The sequence below is a fragment of the Cetorhinus maximus genome, chromosome 2 (genome assembly GCF_964194155.1).
Source record: "Cetorhinus maximus chromosome 2, sCetMax3.hap1.1, whole genome shotgun sequence".
Lineage (NCBI taxonomy): Eukaryota > Metazoa > Chordata > Chondrichthyes > Lamniformes > Cetorhinidae > Cetorhinus > Cetorhinus maximus.
The window spans coordinates 97,738,462-97,760,639 of NC_135880.1; the positions used below are offsets into that span (position 1 = coordinate 97,738,462).

Genomic DNA, 22,178 nt, shown 5'->3' on the forward strand with positions numbered 1-22,178 from the left:
GTGAGCACAATTTAACATAAATTCTCATGTGTAGCGCAAGCTCTTGTTGATGGCACAGGAATACTGGAGCAACCCTTCTTTTGAATCTGCCCTAGGTGAATTCTCTTTGCAATTGCTGTTCCGATGCAAATTAATTGTAGGTTATAAGAGTCAGATCTCAGTTTATATATAGATTTATCTACGACTAAAAGGGCAGGGATTTGAGCAAGTATAATGGAGTTAATAATCTTACAGCGAATCTGAGAAAAGACCCAGCTATTACTTCAATTCTTTGGGGACAAAAGCATAAAATAGGAAGCAGCACCAAAAACAGGCTATATCAGTGTGACTCTTAGCTGTCTACTGTTTTTAATTTCCATCTGCCATCTTTGTGCTGAAACAGCAGAAAGCATATCCTTAAAAGGTGCAGTAATAAAAACTAAAAGAAGTTGAAGATTACTATTGAAAATAAATCAAAAGGAGGATTGGAAACCTCTGTTCAAAGATAGATGGTTTTGTTTTATTTACCTTCCCACTCCAGTTCATTACCATGCCCTGAGTATTCAAGAGAATCTGCCTCATCAGGGGTCTCAAGGTCATCTACATTGATGTCAAGGTCGTCTGGGGTGTCAAGGTTATCATCAGATAGGGCTGAGCCTTCACTCCGATCGAGTGAAAGGCTGATATCAGGAGCTGTGAGCTTTTTCTTCCCATGGCGGATTCCATTGAGGTCCAGGGAATTAGGCGGTGCTGATTAAAAACAATAGAAATAGAAAAAGATTAAATCACAGCGTGCACAGACCTTAAATAATCTCAATTTACAGTGCTTTTGAAATTTCAAATAAAGCAGCATTTGTGAGAACAGTATCTAAGCATAGCCGACCATTGTGCAACTTCTAATCACAACTTTTGACAATAAGTTATACGCAAGTTAATGTACACATGTTAAAATAAATGTAGCAGGAACTTGCTGCAGGATTCCTAGATCAGAGGCTAGGAATCCTGTGGCAAGTAACTCACCTGCTAACTCCCCAAAGTCTGTGCACCATCTACAAGGCACAAGTCAGGAGCATGATGAAATACTGCCCACTTGCCTGGATGAGCACAGCACCAACACTCAAGAAGCTTGACACCATTCAGGACAAAGCAGCCCACTTGATTGGCACCCCATCCAGAAACATTCACTTCCTTCACCATCGACGCACAGTAGCAGCAGTGTGTACCATCTACGAGATAAACTGCAGGAATTCACCAAGGCTCCTTAGGCAGCACCTTCCAAACCTACGACCGCTACCATCTAGAAGGACAAGGGCGGCAGATACATGGGAACAACACCACCTGGAAGTTCCCCTCCAAGCCATTCACCATCCTGACTTGGAAATATATTGCCGTTCCTTCATTGTCATTGGGTCAAAATCCTGGAACTCCCTTCCTAATAGCACTGTGGGTGTACCTACACCACAGGGACTGCAGCGGTTCAAGAAGGCAGCTCACCACCGCCTTCTCAAGGGCAATTAGGGATTGGCAATAAATGCTGGCCTAGCCAGTGACGCCCACATCCCGTAAATTAATTAAAAAAATTTAGATACAGATTAAAGCCTCAAATATTTCAGAAGGTTTATTTGAACAAGAAGTCCCACCATCAGGATCTCTTAAAAAATTAATTATAGTGAGGACATATGGCACAATGAAGCATTAGTCTGAAGGAACTATTGGAGCCAAGTGTTACAGAAATTAACTTGTAGGCTGGAATTTTATGGCCACATTGGCATTGGACGTCATGGTGGGTGGGGAGGGGGCGGTGGGAAAAACACGCACAATATGGTGAGAAGGTCAAAAATCGGTTTTGTGGCGTCATGAAACCAGTTTGTGATTGTCCGCTCCACACGTCAATGTCGGGCCAGGTTTCCTGCCTAAACATCAGAAATGACATTTTCATCTAGCTATAAGCCCTGCTCGCCGGGATCATCTCCCTACGTCAAATTTACCACCCAGGTCAGTGTGCCTTCAGAATGGTGTGCTTCACGACTGCCTTTAAAAGGCGTGAACCTGGTGACCTGAACTTCGAGGAGAACTCAGAGGTAAGTGCACGCAAACTTGCACAGCGCTCGCGCGCATCGCCTGTAGCACATCAAGCAAGCCGTGCCATGCATTCGCGGGGGGTACAGATAAGTCGCTTTTTCCCAGCTGCTTTTCAGTGTGGTGCCAGGGCAAGGACTTCAGTGTGGGGTTAGGTTGGGGAGAGTCAGGGGTTGGGGGGCAAGGCAGCACAGACGAAGGAAAGACTGAAGCACATGCCGAGGGGAGTGGGTGGGGGGGTGAGGGAAGCAGCCACACACTTGGAAAAGCTTGTCAAAAGTGAGCATTCTTCCACAGCTGAGATCATTCAGCAACCGCTCCATTGACATGCTTGGAGTCGGGCCTCTGAAGTCTTTCAGCCCACTCAAGCAACACAAAAACATGAAAGTTCCACGAAATGCTCCAGAACTTATCACCCCTTGAGCGCAGACTGCAAATTAATGTGCATTTTAGGAAGCATCAGAACAATTGGCCGACAGGGCAAGTTGTGCAATCCGCTTGCTAAAGTTGGCCATGAAGCAGTCACTGGTGGAGGCACTCACAGCCCCTTGCAATGTCTTTATTAAGGTTTGGACCAGTTTCCCCATGGTCCAAGCCAACAGTGGGTTAGGAGAATGCCTACACCTGAGCTGAGAGCACAGCATGCAGTCCAATGGCCAAAGCTGCTGCCAATTGGTCAGGGGAGTGGGGCAGAGGTGGTTGGGGTTTTGGGCAGCCAATGAACGCACTACACACTGGCCAGCCAAGTGGTGGCTAGCACTCTGCTGCAAGAATGACAGGGCCTTTGGACTTAATTAAGAAAAGTTCTTAGGACACATATGCTAGCCCACGCGTCTCTCTCTTTGACCCTGCAGGAGGAGAACATCAGGCTCATGGAGCATGGTCATTTAGCAGTATGCCTCATGACTTACATAGACCTGGGAGGAAGATGAGGAGAGCAATGGAGGCACCTGGCTTGGAAAGGGGAGGAGCACCTGCCTCAAGACGAAGGGGCGGCACAGCCTGCTGTGCATGCAGCTGAAGATCCACGGTGAGCCATTGCTCAAAGCCGCCTCGCTAGACCCAGGGCCTATAGATGACCCGTGACATTCCTGCAGTTGACTGAGAAACGGTGTCGCTGAAGACTACGCATGTCTTGGGAACTGGTCGGTCACATATGCTGCCTGCTGCAGGATTTGGCACCACTGGGACATGGAGGGCATCCACTGCCAGTGGTCGTGAAAGTGACCGCAGCGTTCAATTTTTACGCCAGTGGCTTCTTCCAGAGTTCCACAGTTGACCTGTGCAGTATCTTACAAGCCTCCATGCACAAATGCATCCAGGAGGTAAGGGACACCATCTTCACAAAGGCACAGAACTTTGTGCATTTTGCCCAGGATCAGGAAGCAAGAGCGCTGGGATTTGTGCGGATCTCTGGTTTTCCACAGGTGCAGGGTGCCATCGACTGCACTCACGTGGCGCTTAGTTCTCCATGGCAGCAAGCAGTCAACTACGTCAACTGCAAGGGCTTCCACTCGCTGAATGTTCAGCTGGTGTACGACCACCAGAAACACATCCTACAGGTCTGTGCATGATTCCCAGGGACTGTCCACGACTCCTACATCCTTAGCTGGTCACAGATCCCTTGCATCTCTCAGGGTCCAGAGATGGTGCAGGGTTAGCTCCTTGGGGACAAGGGCTACCCACAGAGGATGTGGCTGATAACGCCGGTGCGGTGGCCTCAGACTACGGCACAGCGATGCTATAACCAGGCTCATGCCGCGACCCGGACTTTGGTGGAGCAAAACGATAGGCATTTTGAAAATGAGACCATAAGACCATAAGACAAAGGAGCAGAAATTAGCCCATCGAGTCTGCTCCGCCATTCAATCATGGCTGATAAGTTTCTCAACCCCATTCTCCTGCCTTCTCCCTGTAACCTTTGATCCCCTTACCAATCAAGAACCTATCTATCTCGGTCTTAAATACACTCAATGACCTGGCCTCCACAGCCTTCTGTGGCAATGAATTCCATAGATTCACCACTCTCTGGCTAAAGAAGTTTCTCCTCATCTCTGTTCTAAAAGGTCTTCCCTTTACTCTGTGGCTGTGCCCTCGGGTCCTAGTCTCTCCTACTAATGGAAACATCTTCCCCACGTCCACTCTATCCAGGCCTTTCAGTATTCTGTAAGTTTCAATCAGATCCCCCTTCATCCTTCTAAACTCCATCGAGTATAGACCCAGAGTCCTCAAACGTTCCTCATATGTTAAGCCTTTCATTCCTGGGATCGTTCTCGTGAACCTCCTCTGGACCCTCTCCAGGGCCAGAACATCCTTCCTGAGATACGGGGCCCAAAATTGCTCACAATATTCTAAATGTGGTGTGACCAGAGCCTTATAAAGCCTCAGCAGCACATCCCTGCTTTTATATTCTAGTCCTCTCAAAATAAATGCCAACATTGCATTTGCCTTCCTAACTACCGACTCAACCTACAAGTTAACCTTAAGAGAATCCTGGACTAGGACTCCCAAGTCCCTTTGCACTCCAGATTTCTGAATTCTCTCCCCATTTAGAAAATAGTCTATGCCTCTAGTCTTCCTACCAAAGTGCATGACCTCACACTTCCCCACGTTGTATTCCATCTGCCATCTCTTTGCTCATTCTCCTAACCTGTCCAAATCCTTCTGCAGCCTCCCCGCCTCCTCAATACTACCTGTCCCTCCACCTATCTTTGTATCATCTGCAAACTTAGCCAGGATGCCCTCAGTTCCTTCATCCAGATCATTAATGTATAAAGTGAAAAGTTGTGGTCCCAACACTGACCCCTGCGGTACTCCACTAGTCATCGGTCGCCATCCTGAGAAGGGCCCCCTTATCCCTACTCTCTGCCTCCTGCCAGACAGCCAATCTTCTATCCATGCTAGTACCTTGCCTCTAACACCATGGGCTCTTATCTTACTGAGCAGCCTCCTGTGCGGCACCTTGTCAAAGGCCTTCTGGAAGTCCAAGTAGATAACATCCATTGGCTCTCCTTTGTCTAACCTACTCGTTACCTCCTCAAAGAATTCTAACAGATTTGTCAGGCATGACCTCCTTTTTGAATTACCAGTGGCTTCCCCACAAGGTAAAGACAATTTCTCCTTAGCTATTTCAATCTGCCTTTTTTCATTATCCCTTTGTGCTTGTAATTCCTTCTCAAGCTTCTCTAGCTGAAAGGTTTGCTCTTCCCTTCTGGGATATTCTTTCTCTCAGAATTCCACCTTTAGCCTACCCACTTCTAGGTGAATTTTGCCTAAGGTAACCTGATCTGTTTCTGGGTCTGTATCTTCTGCCTGTTTCAGTTATGAGTTGACGCCAAGTTGCTCAGCCAAGATTTCTAGCACCTTGAGGCTCTCGCCGGTTTTCTCACAGTGAGTCCGACCTGATCAGCTATTGCTTTAATTGATCTAATGTTAGGGCTGCTAACTTTTGCCAAGTTAAATCCTCCTGTTCCACATATGATTTTGCATCAAAACTAGCCATGCTACTTTCTAGTGTTAATACATGCGAACTGTTAACTATTATTTTAGTTTAACATTGTAGAAGTGCACTGTCTTCTTTAACTGTATTTTCTTTGAGTGTGTGGTGTATGACTGACATAACATTTAGGTTTTTTGGTTGGGGGGGCGGGGAGCGAGTGTGTGAATAAATAATCCTCTGTTTAAACCAATGGAAGTCTGCTGCTGGATATTTAAACTAACCATATGAAAAAGGGGGCTCAGAAACACACGCATTTACCTTTGCAAAATAAAAACACACAGAGTATGGACAGGAGGGAAGGGAATTGAGGGTTTCAGTTTGTCTCTTCACCCCTGTCTGTAACAAAATTGTGTGCTGCATCCAGAATTTAAACTAAATGAACTAAAATGAGCCGAATCTGACATTAAAATAATAAATTGGATTCAAGGTGGTGAACAATGGTGGGGCGGTGGGGGGTGGGGGCGCTGAATCACAGGCTGGCGATGACTCTCAGGTGTTCTATGGAAATTGAATGCACACGTGCTCCACATTATACTTTTTTTAAAATTGCTAACATTTCTGTTGGCACAGCAGCAAACATTGAAGATTCCTAGGCACAACAAACCTGGCACCTGCTCCACTCAGCACCAGCCAGGTTAGCAGAAGGGACCTGACAACAAGCATTAGGCCCGCCGCCGAGCCTGTGGGGCCCGCCCATCAAGGGCAAAATTCTGCCCCTGGTGTTCAAATTCCCCCATGGCCTTGTTTCACCCCATTTCTGAAATGTCCTCCAAACCGCAGACCTCTGCTTTCCTCCAATTCTGGCCTCTTGCGCATACCTGATTTCCTTCAGCCTACCATCAACAGCGGTATCGTCTGTTATGTAGGCCCAGGCTCTTCCTCCCTAAATCCCTCTATATCTACTAAGATGTCCCTTAAAACTTCTCTCTTTGACGTAGCTTTTGGTCACCTCTCCTGATATCATCTTACGTGACCTGGTGTCAAGTGTTATCTGATAATACTCCTGTGTCATGTCTCAGGATGTCTCGGGGTGTTTTATTACATTAAAGGTATAAATGCAAGTTTGTTGTTTTAAGCAAACAAGAGGGTGTCATAGTTATTGTTCAATGCAACAAATAAAGTACCTACATTGAAATTTAGCGGAATGGTACTGTGAATATGAAGATCATGACCATGTCTAAAACAGCTTCAAGCTTATTTGCCAATTCCCTGCACATTAAAATATGGGTACTGTAGGCAATAAATGACCTAACCCCAACATTGATTTCATATAATACTCTTGCTTTAAATATCAACTTCTAAAATTTTAAAAATACAGTCTATAAGGTTAGTTAACAAAGTCATCAAAGAAAATAGAGATTTATTCTATGCTGAACAGCTTGTTCTTATCACGATTGTTAGTTGTACAAGCTTAGTGAGGCAATTTTAACTTACGCTTTTATCTTGAACAAAATGATGAGTCATAATCATCGTGACATTGAGTCTCAGCACATCAATTAACAGTTATTTACAGAATGAATTAATCAAACTCTTCCTACCAGGTCTGCTTTCTTCATCTAAGGGACTTAGCACACCCTCATCAAAGGGAATGTCCATTCCCACATCCTCTGGCACTGATCTGTAAAACACAAGCACAAAGTTGTTACTATGAATATACTGCCTATAATGCTGATACATTGACACTTCTGTTTAACGAACACTGATCTCAGGTTTTGATTCCAGTAACATGAAGACCTTCTAAAAACAAGTTTGGCAGCATGGTAGCTGCATGATGGGCCAAAGGGTCTCCATCTGTGCTTTAGATTTCGACAGTAAGATTTCTGCCTATTCTCATCTAATCCAAATAGCAAGGTTCACCCCATATCGATTTAAAATCTGAGACTTAAAAAATCTTTACAAAGCCAATTTAAGACTTAATTTTTAACTGAATTTATACAGGTCATATTAATTTACAGATTAGCTTGTTAATTTAAAGTCATGATTTTAGTGTTATAAGTTCTTGCAGTAATAAACCGTAAGAGTCAATTTCCTCTGTGATTGTAATGTACAAATGCAAACCAAAGCTTCATATAGTGATTGGTTTGCACCCTTGCTTTAGTTGTTCTTCAAATGACCTGAAGCTGAATCGAAGCAAACTGGCTTTAGAAAAGAGAAGAATGGAAGATGGAGCCAGGAGCTACTAAGACAGACAGGGACATATCTAAAATAAAAAGAGAAAATGCTGGAAAAACTCAGCAGGTCAGACAGCCTCTGTGGAGACAGAAACAGAGTTAAAGTTTCAAGCCTGCATGACTCTTCTTCAGAGAGTCTTATCTTAGGGATATATCTAACTTCTTCCTACTTATAAATGTCCTCTCCGTCAGCATTTACAAGATTCATGTACAAATTAGAATTGCCATGTGTCATGGTTCAGCCAATTCTTGTAATTATTGATTAATTATTGAAGCATAAATTAATTTTGATGCACAATTTCCAGGTCCTATTTGGAACAAAAAGTTGTATTTTTTAAAAATGAAAAATAAAGGAAAGGCTAAAGAAAACTGACTTACATTTACCTCACGCCAGGACACATCTCTCAAAACAATTGTTTGAATTGCATTGAATACCTGGTCAGTTCTACCCTCTGTAAGCGTGAGGTTATCCAAAACTCTCCCACCCATGTCCTAATTCATAACAAGTCCCATTTACCCATCACCTTTCTGTTCGCTAATCTACACTGGCTCCCAGCTAAGCAATGTCTCAATTTTAAAATTCTCATCCTTGTTTTCAAATCTCCCCACACCTTCACCTCTCCCTACCTCTGTAATCTTCTCCAGCCTAACAACTTTCTGAGATCTCTCTGGTCCCTCAATTCTGGCTTGTTGAATATTCACGATTTTAATGGCCCACCATTGGTGGCCGTATTTTCAGTTACCAAGACCCTAAACTCTTCAAATTCTCTCCCTGAACCTCTCTGCTCCTCTTTCTTCCTATAAGATAATCCTTAAAGCCTACCTCTTTGATCAAGTTTTTGCCCTAATATCTCTTTATGTAGCTGAGTCAAATTCTACTTTATAATGCTTAAGTGCAGTGCCTTGGGGTGTTTAATTATGTTAAAGGTGCTATGTACTTACAAACTATTGTTGTTAAATGATCACTATTTCACCAAATGCAGCAACCAATTTTTGTGCAGCAAGATCCCACAATTCATGAGACAAAAAGGCAGTTCACTTGTTCTATGCAGCACTGACCAGGCAGAGTTGTGTTCCTGTGAATACTGCCATAGAATCCATGCAGTCATATAAAACACTGCATCAAGCACAAAGGGTCTCTGTTTAATTCTTGTCAGGGTCAGTATCTCAAAGTATAGCACTTCCAAAATATCTTATCACACATTAAGTCCTGCTCACCTTTAACTCAATTCCTGCTGATGCGCATTGGCTATATTTAAAAGTCCAGTCCTCAGATAAAAATTCCTTCATAGTCTTTTGACACTCCCACCCCTGTAACTCCCCCCAGCTCTACAACCATGTTAAACACTCAATTTTTCTGGCTCTGCCCTTGCTCACCACCAAAGAACAGAGGGCCCATTATAGCTACAGAGTAAGGGACTTTGACATGCAGGATTGCGTGTTTGCATCACACACTAGCTGGATGTTTATTGAATGGGAGCCCTTCTTATGGATAAAATTGAGGGGTTAACTTTTGGGACCTTCTAACTCAGATATCCCCCATAAATTGTACCATGAACCAATGGAAACTCTAATTGGAATTAGATTGCCCTCTGTTTTGCAAATTCCATGGAACAATTAATAAATTGAAAAGCCCGCCTGAAGAGAATATGGGGTCTCTTTTATCCAGTGATTTGCTCCATTTCTATATGTGCAGTGTTTCAATGCAGTTGCGTCACAGTCACATATAATTCTGTGAATTTTAATGATGCAGATTGCAAATCTTCAGTCAGCATCTGGCATAATTACTCAATAACATTTGGAGTGAAGAGCAAAGTCTTCTAATAAATAAAAAGAGTGGAAAATCTAGGTAAGATTTGCAAAGTCTGTAAACTCTTCTGGATCGAGTATCAACGGGCTGGATATAACCATTGTTGATTTAACCATCATTAGTGGTGCCAAACTCTGGCCCCTTCCACATACTCATCATCATTCTCATCATAATAGAAAAGAGAGGGATTCCCATTGGGAAATTCCCTTTACCAACACAAATTTTCAACTTTACAGGTATTTGTTTTAAATAAGTGGATAATATTTTAGTGATGATCAATAATCATCGGCTTGACAAAATTTGACAGAGCTGCAATGTGGCTTCCATTGTGCAGAAATGTCTTTGGAACATATTCTTCCTGTTACAGCCCCTAATATAATGACGTGGTTATTAGTGGGCTGGTTAGAGACAGTAAAATGGGTAATCTGGCAGGGGGGGTGGGGTTGGTTTGGGGAAACTAGCCCATCCACCCCACATTCTTTTACATGCAAAAGGGCGGGCACAGAGAAGACGATACTGCTTTCTAGCAGATGATTTGGAGAAAAACACTTAACATAATTTTTTGTGATGGGGTTCCAGCAGAAATTTACACCATTCTAATTTTCTTCAATTACTACAATGAACTCATCAAAATACGTGGATTTTGCAAATAGAATTCAGGCCTGGCAATTTTGTAGGTTTCAGTGTTTTCCCAGTTTTCTATCCTTTATAAAAAGATTAACTGAAATACTTCTGGAAAATTTCTTGAAGAATTCAACATGCAGGTTTTTGAGGCTAATTAGGGCATTCTTAATTACCGGTCAGTATGCTTTTTAGGAAATAAACCATGGTGCATTATGCTTACCCAGTGAGTTGGAGTTATTTCAACAATGGGTTACCAAGGCACTGAAGTAACTTAGCATCCACAGAATGAATTGTAGAAGGTAGCAGCATAGAGGGGGTGGGGCAAGCCACTGCAAGCTGTACAAATAACAGATATGTCTGACCCTGGGTCTGCATTTTATTTTGTAGGCAATCAAACTTCAAGTGGGCCGCCATTGAGACTGATAAAAAGTCTCTGACCTTTAAGGACTTCAGTTTCAGGATGCCTATCACCCCAGATGAGCACCGGAACCCCATTTTCTGTTCATTTATCATTCATTGTAAATGTGAAAAAATTACTGCACTGGTGCAGTCAACCACAGAGGACAGCAACTCACCTCAAATTCAGTTAAACATAGTTAATAGGTACAGATTCTCTCTGATCGTCATAGCACTCCAATGCCTTTTCTCTTGGCATTTTAAATTGAGCTTGAGGTGTGAATAATGGTAATATATGACAAAAGTAGAGCCAATTGACATGCTAAATTTATGTGCTGTTATGCTCCATAATTAAATCTGGGGTGACTCTCCACATTTAAAAAAAAAATGATTGGATGTGGTCCCATAAAGAACACAACTTGCTTCACTGCTGATATTTTAATATGGAATTACCTGAGTAGTGCACAATCTATGCCACCATCTTGGTTAATAGCATTTCTAGGCAAAGACCCGTGCCATCTGAGCAATTTTATACAAATGGCAAGTGATAAAGCCGTGTTCATGCTAATTCCTGAATAGGACACTGCACTGATACCCAGCACCAAAATGCACAATAATAGAATATTTTCTGCCTGACAGCAGCAAATAATGAACATATTTTATCCAAACACTGAGCACATTTAAAGCTATCACAAAAATGAGCTCTAGCCAGTAAATAAAAAGTGTAATTTAACAATAATTAAGACTAACATGAAACACTTCAACTAACTCCATCCATCTCAATTATAATGTATGTTTCCTTCACCTTAGTAGAAGCTATTTACATGCTTTATGAAAATACAATTTGATAGTTAGCCTGGGTAAGAATCAAAACCTTAGCAATGACTGTTTGTGACATTAGCTTTCAAGTACTTAACATGTACACAGGCAAGTAGCCGTTTTGTCCCTGATCGGCATGCTGGCGGTGGCACAAAATTACGTGCTCACCCACGTCAGTTCTCCCTCCTCGACGGTGGTAAGGTAGCTGTGACCATTTTTTTTACTTCGAGTTTTAAAAGTGTTGAGAGTTTGCCTCAGGATGCCTCCTATTGGCCCTCCAGCTTTGAAAGCCCATCTGCCATCCTTAATTGGATGGTGGCTTCTGGCTACTAATTGGACAGACCTGGCAAAATCATCGTCAGGTGACTGTACCCGACAGAGTGCGGGATTGGGACCCATATTTGAATCCGATGTCAGGTATCCCAACTCAAAGTGCCCATTGAATAACTATGCCTACAATTTTAATGAATGCTTTAACTCTCCTTTTATATGATTACCACCTATTAACATAATAGATAGAGAAATGTCACATGTATATGTTAAGTACTCATAAGCAGTCATTTCTAAAGTCTGCAGCTACAGCTGTGGCCAAGGAGACAGGAGGGGCCTCCAATGCATCCTGTACAGTTGGCACCTTGGTCTGCCACTGGGAGGCTGCCTCCAGGCTGCTGCCCTGTGCCTGATGCAATGGGGACCCATCACAGGCCAATTGGAAAATTTCAGATGGCCTCTGATCAATGGCCTTCATTGGTTTTTTAATTATTTCAGTTGACTATCCTTCGCTTGTGGGCGGCTAGCTGTTCCATCCCTGATCCAACCTCCAAGAAAATAGCCCTGTGGTGGAAAGCAGCATGCTGGCCGATGGTACAAAATTACATGACCACCCAAGTCAATTCCTACCCAATATCTCTATGTATTAATATTGCAAACAGAAATTTGATGGCTATAATCTGCATAATCACTACAGGTGCTGAGTGTATTTTTTTTAAATAAGCAAAAGGATAAAGTATAAGCTACAAGATTACTTTAGCAAATAGAGAAATTAAAATATAGACTTCAGTACATTGCAATATTCTTCCTTCTGGAATCCTTCAAAACTTCTGCACATAACTTTGCACTTCTTTCCTTGCCAGGGCATCATCACCTTCTTGTTTCTTTTCTCACTTTACCTGTCAAAGTCTCACACTCTATTCACAACCAGAAACTGATTTTAAAGCCACAGTGGAGTTAGATGTTAGTTATCATTCTGATGTATATTACACAAGGTTAGAATCATAGTCATTCCTGTTATAGCACATTGGGTATAAATAGAAATAATCATCAGTAAAATACCAAATCTATTCCAATCTTGAGAAAAATCTTAAATTGAAATGTGACTGTTAACATTTCTAAGCTTTTCTTGTTCTTGGTATAAATTTCCAATTCCCCTTGGTGCTGCTGAATGTCTGAAATCTTTTTTTTTTAAAAAGTCAAACACAAAGTCCTTTCATCAATCTTTAGCTTTAATAAGAAGTTCAACATGACTTGAAGAATAGGTTAGTTCATTTGTTAACAGTATGATTCATTTTAGCAACATATTACTTTCAGGAGGTGAAGCAAGCCAATCATCCTCCCTTAGATTATTCACTTAGGAGTTCACTGTTTTTGTTTTCCTATGTCATCTAGAAGCATCTTGAATGCAGGGCAAAGGGCCTTTGGTCTTCCACTATCCTGCTCAGAAGAACATCCAAGTGTTTTTTTTGTGCAAACATTAGTCTTAAGTCAGACCTTCAGTTTTAACTTATGTCACCTTATTACAATGATTTGGCTTATCTTGAAAAAGTGCTTTAGATATACCTTCTTCAAAGATTTTAATCCATCTTGCGTACTTCAGCAAGGTTCCTACTCAATTGTCTCCTTTCAGGACTAGGGAACAATTTCTCATCTTTCTTCATAACTAAATCTTCTGCAAGGGGTCAGCCTTGTAACATTTTCTCTACTTTGACTCTATACTTTTAAGTTTTTCCCAAATGTCTTGGGAACTAAAGCGGATAACAATGAAAAGTCTAACCATATCATTGGACACTTCTAGCAGCCTCATTCCATTTCAACACTGTTAGCTATTTCCACACCTTTCATTGGGAAAAAAGTTGATGATCTTTTCCATGTAAAAAAAGGTAACAAAAGGATTATATTATCTACATAGGTCATTTTATTTTGATTTGGTACAGAAATTCTACAGTTATTCAATCTAAAAGTATACTATAATCAATATGTTGCAAACTGTGTAATCATGTAGGCTTTACCTCTACTTTAGTTTTAGAGTAGCTGGCATCTGAAATTTATAGTAAATCATTCTGTATCAAAAATGCACAGCAATAACCGCACAAAATGCAAGGTCAAAGTTTTAACTACTTTTGATAGATTGCAGATTACCTTCTCATTTTTTCAAAAAGTATACCAAAACATTGAGAGATTCAGAGAACCATTTTAATTCCCAGTGAGTTTTGGGTGAGATGGGGATAGGACAGGGCAAGTGCACAGCAGTTGGTCTAGATTTCAGGCCTGGGGCATTTTAAATCCCCAAACCTCATCTGCATGCTGTTGGTCAGCTGGCCACCCAAAATCGGCTGCTGGGGTGAAAGCATAGGTGATCAGTAGTTCGCAAATGAGGAAGTTGAAGTACTGGTTTTATCAATCATTTACTAAGATCATTATTCTTAAAGAAACAAACCAATATTCTACTACTTCTTATCAATCTACTCCAGGCTTTTAAATCACAGTACCTGTCAGCAACTCTACATGACATCAGATATTTGCAAATATTGAAATGACAACTGTTGAACTTGAAAGCTAAAATGCCTTTCATATATTAAAATATAAAGGCTGATCTTTAAAAAGTGCAAAAGCTTCACTTTGTGGTAACCTATTAATGAATAATCATGAGTTTTGCTCTACAACTTTCTTGAGCCTAAAAATTACTGTTGTGATGGTAAATGTTTGATGCATTTACATGTCAGGCCTCTCTTCACTATTTTAATATTGACCTCAACCCGGTGGTTTTAAATAGGCAAAGCAGCACATCAAGGAAAGCTGAAAATACAGAAGGGTTAAGTGTTTGTCTGCTAACAACACCAATAGTAAATTCTTGGTCTTTATCTCAAAATTCATAATTGATTAAAAAAAAGCATAAATATATATCTTCATTACTTTAACGGCCACAGAGTTTTACAACCTTCATCAGAAATGGCTACAGATTTTCATTTTGACCTCGTATGATTTGCCATCTTGTGCTTTTGGATTTCAGATTCCAAAAGTGCAAATACTTAGCATACCATCAATTAAATGCTGCCAAAAAAAATGTACATATACTTACCTCTAAAGAAAATAGTGAATTTATTCAATAGAGAATAGTGTATCCTCCAGCATACCTGCGCCACAATCATTATTGTCTCGTAAGCGAGTGTGCTATCCACTCACGATCTCCAATGCCACAAAACATGTCAAATCAATGTTTCAATGACCTTTTCTTCCCTGTTGGCATTGGTCGGGGAGGTTTGTTCAAATCTTCATGCTGCCAGAATTCATAACATCAGAAATTGTGCTCAGCATTTCACCACATAGATTAGAAGATCAACATTTTTTCAGTGAAATTGTAATTTTTCCCATTGAAGAAACCTTCAACACTCTGAACCACCAAATAACTCTTATTTTCATAATGAATGATGTGGACATGAAATACAGTACAGGTAATCAATGTTGTTTAATTATCTCCCATACAATTACAGAAAGAGAAGACAGTTCATGCTCTGCCTCTGTGCTAAAATACGGAATCCTTTGGTTGAAAACCAAGGTCCATTAATGTGGTTACCAATGTTGATTGAACATTTTTACTTAAACTGCAATAAAATGTAGTTATCGAAAAGCATTGCTCACTTCTTAACTACGTTTATAAAGTAATGAATTTACTTATCCTTCAAGCAAAAAGAAAAACTTGATTTGTGCCAAAAGTCACTTCTAATCATGCAAATACGCTTCTCATGGCAAACTTCCTATTTATAGTGAACTAACATTTTTAGATGAAATACACAGGATGCTTTGAGTTACCTTTCTTTACTGTTCCACCAACAAACCGGACTTTCAAGTGAGAAAAGTGGTTCAAATTACAGGAACTGAAAACAAACAATTCATGATACTGTGGCAGAAAGTCTTTTCTCTTCCTGAACCCGCAAAGAAACTAGCTGCAGCCAATCAGCTTTAAGAATTAAATGAATGAGGGAAAGATAGAAGCTTCAGCCATAGACAATGAGCCACAATGAACCACAATAGAGCAGTGCAGCTGGTAATATGACCAAGAGGAAGCACACACTGAACAGTAAACTAACATTTGTATTACTACTCTCACAGACTTGTTTTGCATAGTTGACTCAAATATGTGGTTTGCCTAAGGCAGCATTAAAGAAATATCAGTGCTTTTCTGTTCACAGTCAACCTTCATTATACAATCAACAATAAGGATTTGAAAATTATCTACACATACTAGAACAAGTCCAATCTCTGAAATCCATATAATCATATATGTGAGTCAACCTTCACTGATGTTATACAAGCCAAATACTCATCAGAAGGGTACTTCATTAGGAATTCTTTTGTTGCCACCCTGTATAACATGCAAAGGACACAGTTTTATCTCATTAACTCTTGATGACCTCCTATAGTCCAGCACATAAAGCTACATACATCACAGCTTTACAAATATAATTCAAAAGTATTGTTGCCATATGTTCCAGACCAAAAATAAACTCTCTTTAATGAACTACTGCAGGTGCAAACTGTAGTGCATAATTTAACTTTGAATATTTAGAGCAATTAACATTATAGCTTTAAAAATTAAAATAAATATTTAATAGCGAGAAAGCAGCTGTATTTAATTGAAGCAGCAAGCACTGATAGCTGTATGCAGTTCTTTGTGAATAGTCACAAACAAACATGGATTTCTTTGGCTTCAATTATTCAATCACCAATTTAAAAAATATCATGCTCTGTTGAACCCCTTACCTTTTAAAAATGTGGACAATCTTGTCCTTAAATTATTATTATATTCTTTACTTTATCCTCTGCATCCCTTGTGCAGCTCATTCCCAAACCAGATCTTCCATTTTACACTGCTGATCACATGACTGATGACACATCAAAACACAGATGATCACCTGCTTCCTGGTAGCTTTTCAATGAGAAAGCACAGCAGCTTTGACTTTAATGATGGATCAGAGAGCGATAAGAATTCATTAAAGGCTGGCCACTGTTTTACAATCCCAGGGGTTTGCATTGTAACACTCCCGAAACCTAGCCTAGTCTGTGAAAAACAGAGCTTTCATTAAGGGCTATGCATTCAGCAAACCAGGAAAGAAAAACGGATATCTGTTAACACCACGCAGGTATTTTGAATGGAAATATTTGCAATACACAACATTTACTTTTTGCTGTGTTAGATCCATGACTTTCTGTTACACTGTTCAAATTTTCAACAAAGTACACAGTCCGAATTTTCTAACTCAGTGTAAAAAAAAAACCTGATTTGTCGTTGAAACACTGCAAGCATTTCTGGCACAATCCTGGCATAAGTCAGTGAGGTGTGTGTCAAAGTCCACTATTGGATACATCTTGAGGCAGGGGACAAGGCTTGTTTGAAGACGAATCTCCTTGTGCTCAAAACTTGGTCTGCTATGCTGTGGGGAGGGGAGGGGGGTGGAAATGGGCTAAGCAGGTATTGGGAGGGTGGAAGGGAGGAAGAACTCATATGTCATGGGCAGGATTTTGCTCGGCGGGGGCATTTGGGATGCAGACCGCTTTCCGCGATTGGCTCCTCATTGCGATTTCATGTGGGTGCGCCAATTAAGGCCCGCCCAGTGTGGAACGTGAGTGGCAGTGTTGAGCGCTACCTGTGTGGGTGGGGGGAGAGCAGGCCTAGCGTGCAGTTTGCGCATGCGTGTGAAAGAGCACTTCAATCTCCAAGGCACAGAGCTGCCTCAGGGAGATGAAGTGCTGTTTTAAAAAAAAATAAGGAAAATAAAAATGTCATAAAACATGTCCCCTCATGAACTACTGATGAGCCGATTCTGGTGCACACCCACCAAACGAAATATCATGAGGCTGCGCGATGACGTTGGGATGCTCGCCCGCACACTGAGCGTAATATTCTACCCCATGAGTTTCCTCAGTTTTAGCTTATCTGACAGCAGGTACACAATAAGAATGCAGCTATACTAATTTCGAGATTGGTGAATGTCAGACGTCTTGTGGAGTTGAAGGACATGGACTCCTAAAAAGTTCTAGTAGTCTTCTGTATCTGATTAGCCCTCTTTAAAAGGCAACTAATTGCCCACTTCAAAATACAGAACAAGTGGCTGCTTCTGTCACTTCAATCAGCCCCAGTGCTCTGGCAGGTGCTCAATTTGTGCCTACCTTGGTGTTGGTTCACACCAGTTTTGTGTAAACGATGGTACCTTCTTTCAACACTGGATAATCACACAAAGTTGTGTTTGTGGTTGTTGGAGACCAATCATCTCAGCCCCAGGACATCACTGCAGGAGTTTCTCCGGACAGTATCCTCGACCCAACCATCTTGAGCTGTTTCATCAATGACCTCCCTTCCATCATAAAGTCCCAAGTGGGGAGGTTCGCTGATTATGACACAATGTTCAATACCAGTCACAACTGCTCAGATGCTGGTGCAGTCCAACTCTGCAAGCAGCAAAACATGGACAACATTGAGGCTTGGGTTGAACATTTGCAAGTAACATTTGTGCCACACAATGACCACCTCCAACAAGAGTGAATCCAACCATCGCCCCTCAACATTCGACGGCTTTACGATTGCTGAATTTCCCATCATTAACATCCTGGGGGCTACCATTGATCCGAAACTGAAATGGAGCAGCCATATAAATACTGCGACTGCCAGAGCAGGTCCTAGGGTGCGATTTCTGCAGCAATTAACTCATCTCCTGGGTCCTCAAAGCTTTATCACTATCTACAAAGCACAAGTCAGGTGTGTGATGGAGTACTTCCCACTTGCCTGGAAGAGTGCAGTTCCAACAACACTCAATAAGATTGTAACCATCCAGGAAAAAGCAGCCACTAAATTGGAATCACATCCACCACCTTAAACATTCGCTCCCTTCACTACCGGCATACAATGGCAACAGTGTGCATCATATAGAAGATGCACTGCAGCAACTTACTAAGATTCCTTCGACAGCATCTTCCAAACCCACGACCTTTACCACCTAGAACAAAGGCAGCAAAATACCTGGGAACACCACCACATTCAAGTTCCCCCCTAAGTCACACACCATCTTGACTTGGAACTGCATCATCATTCCTTTCACTGTTAATGGGTCAAAATCCTGGCTTTTCTTGCCTAACAGCACTGTGGGTGTACCTACACCACATGGACTGCAGCGGTTCGAGAAGGTGGCTCACCACCACCTTCTTAAAGGCAATTTGGAATGGGCAATAAATGCTGACTATGTCAGTGACACTCGCATCTCATGAACTAATAAAAAAGTCAATGGTGTAGGTTCCCTGATCCTGGAATGTAAAAAGGCGCAGTGACTTTCAGGGCCTCTATGTTTTGTTGTGCTGTCACATTTTATGGGATGAGGAATAACCATAGGAAATTAAGGAAGCGTAGAAAACAAAGGTGTGAGTTTAAACAGGGGTGAATACATAGTCATAGGTTCTAGTCTGTACTGACTGGACATAAAATATTACCTGGACAAAGCACAGTTAGAAAAATGGAGTGAGCAAAATTGCCTGCCTGTATCCAAGCCCATCCAATTTTCCTATTTGATCTCTGCCCAGGTGATATTTTACAGAACAGGTGAAAATTCAATTTACAATGTCCAGCTATCAGGGTACAAGTTTAAAAGGGCAAACTTTCTGTTCCACTCTTATTTACTGGACATGGGGACTGGAGAATTAGGCCAACAGGATATGTCACAGACCTGGAAAACTGTGAGCCAGGAAACTTCCCTGAGGGATGTTTTGAAGAAGGTTCACTGAGCTGTCAGCATCATTTTTATTCAATTTCCAGAGCATTGCCCTGTAGGTTTAGGCATTTTGATAGAGGTAAGTAGAGTGTTTGTTCTTTCAAGCACCTATATGGCTAGATGGTTCTCTTCTATTTGAATCTTTGCATATAAGGTATTTGGGAAGGATGCCCTGCTACAACTCTAAGGTACTTTTTTTTTAAGTTGGCCTGGCAACATTTCCTATTTTGTGTACAAAATCCATATGGTAGTTCTCAATGTCTCCTTGTGCTTTTGGCAGTAACAGATAAGATTCTCAGCCAATCCAGTATTTTTTTCTTGCACCATATACTACTGCCAGAATCTAGCTTTTTGCTTTACAAAAAATGTGTTCAACTGGTCGTCGGAAAATTTTGTTCTAAGATAGAGTTGCAGGTCTCTCTTCAAACCTAGTCCTGACAGCTTGATACTGTGATTTTAAGCAGAGACCTTGGTTAAGCCATCACTTTTTTGGTAAATCTGGAGCAGACTGGACTGGAAATGTAGCTCGATTTACACTACACTGTGATTCCGCCTTTTTTCCCCTTTTCTGAGGGCAATCCTAGTTGTGTCAAATGCACCCACCTATGTATTGCAGATTACAGAATAATGAGAAATGCAACCCCACTGTGTTTCCTAGCATGTGTTCTTTGCCAAAACTGCAGTAACCTGTTAGGCCCTGATTTCAAGCAAGTTGGAAGAGTGGACTTCTAGGTAAATTAAGAAGGGCTTGAGAAAGTACACTCAGAGCACTGAGGCTCTGAGAAAAGTTTAGATTTAAAGGTTTAAACTATTGCTTTTAATAAGAAGCATGCTGGCTGACTTTACTTCATGGGATCTACTGTCGAATAATTCTACCCAAGACTGGTGCAGCATTTTGGTAAAGGCCAGGGAACCTAGCAATTGTGTCTGGCCCCTAAGATCTCGAATTCACTCCTTTAACCACTCTGTTACTCCATATTTCTTTTCTCTCTTTAGGACATCATTAAAATTCAACCCATTGACCTGACCAAGCTTCTGTTGACCTGACCTAGGGCCGGATTTTCATGTCGGAGGCAGGAATAATCCTTCCATTGCAATCCCACTTCTGTTTTGAGACTACACCCTCATCCATACCTCCTCCTCCATTATCCACTCTATGAACAAAACTCACAAGAGCTATTATAACATTTGGAAGCCATTAAATAGCCCTTAAACCTCCAAGTAAACAAACTGACTCTTCAAAGCAACTGTATAAATAATGTGGAGCACTTGTAAAATGATTAAACAGTTGGATTGCAGTCAAGAACTCATAAAACTCCCTGTGTAAACAGACTTCAGGACTGCTATCTCAACAGCAATGGGAAAAAATGAAACATTTACACTAGGCTACCCTTTCAATGGTGTGAAATGTACTGTACTTTTTTATCCATTAAATTAACTTTTTAAAAAATTCATCTGAAGACTTTTCCACATTTACAGTGCTAATCTTGTACTTGACAGCTTGCCATTTGGCAGAAGTAACAATCTACCAAACACATGAAAGGGTAGTTACATCTTAGCAATGTCAAAACAGAACTTACTGAACATAGGTCCAACTCATGTGAAGGCATTTAGTGATAAAATGTAAAGGAAGCAAAACCGTTTCAATTACTTTTTAAACCCTTCCCAACTCCAATCCATGGTTCATACCTCCGTGCAGCTAGTGTAAAAGCCGACATCTGTTAAAATCTGGCTGCCTCCATGAAAATTAAGCAAACCGGTCTATAGTTCCCTGAACTTGTTTTATCTTCCTCTTTAAATACAGAATAACATGAGCTGTCCACCAATCTTCTGGCACTATTCCTGATGTATACTGCACTCACTCACAAAAACTCACCCTGTGGACTCACTGTAAGCAGCCATTGTTGAACTTTATTACACCTCCCCAACAGAGAGAACAGCAAAGAGAGCTGTAAAGCAAAATGTTCAGCTCTTACAATATGCGCCCTCCACACTTAATAAAAAACTTGTGCACTAAAATCTAAGATATATGTATACAATTCACTTGAATATAATATGACTAAAACAATATCAACGATTGGGTTGCAAACATGTTTTTTTAATATTTATTCATGGGATGTAGGCACCGCTGGCTAGGCCAGCATTTATTTTAAGAGTCAACCACATTGCTGTTGGTCCGGAGTCACATGTAGGCCATACCAGGTAAGGACAGCAGATTTCCTTCCCCAATGCCATTAGTACAATGATCTCATGATCATCATCAGACTTTTAATTCTAGATTTTTGTTGAATTCAAATTTTACCATCTGCTGTGTTAGGATTTGAACCTAGCTCCCCAGAGCATTACCCTGGGTCACTAGAATACCAGTCCATGGCAATACCACTATGCCACTGCCTCCCCTATTACTCTAATCACAACTAAAACATATATGACCAATATTTCCAGGGAAATTTGCATGTAAAAAGAATGTTTTTCCTTAACATCAGTATGTATTTAACAATAAATATCATTTGACAAGAAATATCAAAAAGAAAAAAATCCTTCTTTTCTTTCCTACGTACTTTCAAGTAATGTATCTGGTTTCTTTCTCTTTCTGTCTGGGTATCTTCTTCCATTTTCATTAACTTGACTCTGCTCTCTCAACATCTCCGATTTTGGCTTTGAGTACCATCTCAAGACATCGCAGGATATGAGGATATTGGGGAAAATGGAGTAAGAGGTAGATGATCAGACATGGGCTGGGATTTTCTGGCCTCATCATGGCAGGA

At 41.1% G+C, this 22,178-nt stretch overlaps 1 protein-coding gene across 13 annotated transcripts in view; it reads right to left on the bottom strand.

Moving 5' to 3' along the window:
* The window catches only part of LOC144696100 (protein prune homolog 2-like), a 508,829-nt gene that overhangs the window by 79,290 nt on the left and 407,361 nt on the right, over positions 1-22,178 (bottom strand). For 4 of the 13 annotated variants that reach the window (XM_078567388.1, XM_078567379.1, XM_078567368.1 and 1 more), the window contains 2 exons: positions 7,096-7,175; positions 508-729 (listed from right to left, as the gene is read on the bottom strand). In XM_078567388.1, coding sequence (XP_078423514.1) covers positions 508-729; positions 7,096-7,175 — 302 coding nt within the window. Of the gene's footprint in view, positions 1-507; positions 730-7,095; positions 7,176-14,732; positions 14,931-15,463; positions 15,609-16,414; positions 16,540-22,178 lie in introns of those variants that run through there. The other 9 variants (XM_078567461.1, XM_078567408.1, XM_078567470.1 and 6 more) reach the window with 8 other exon arrangements.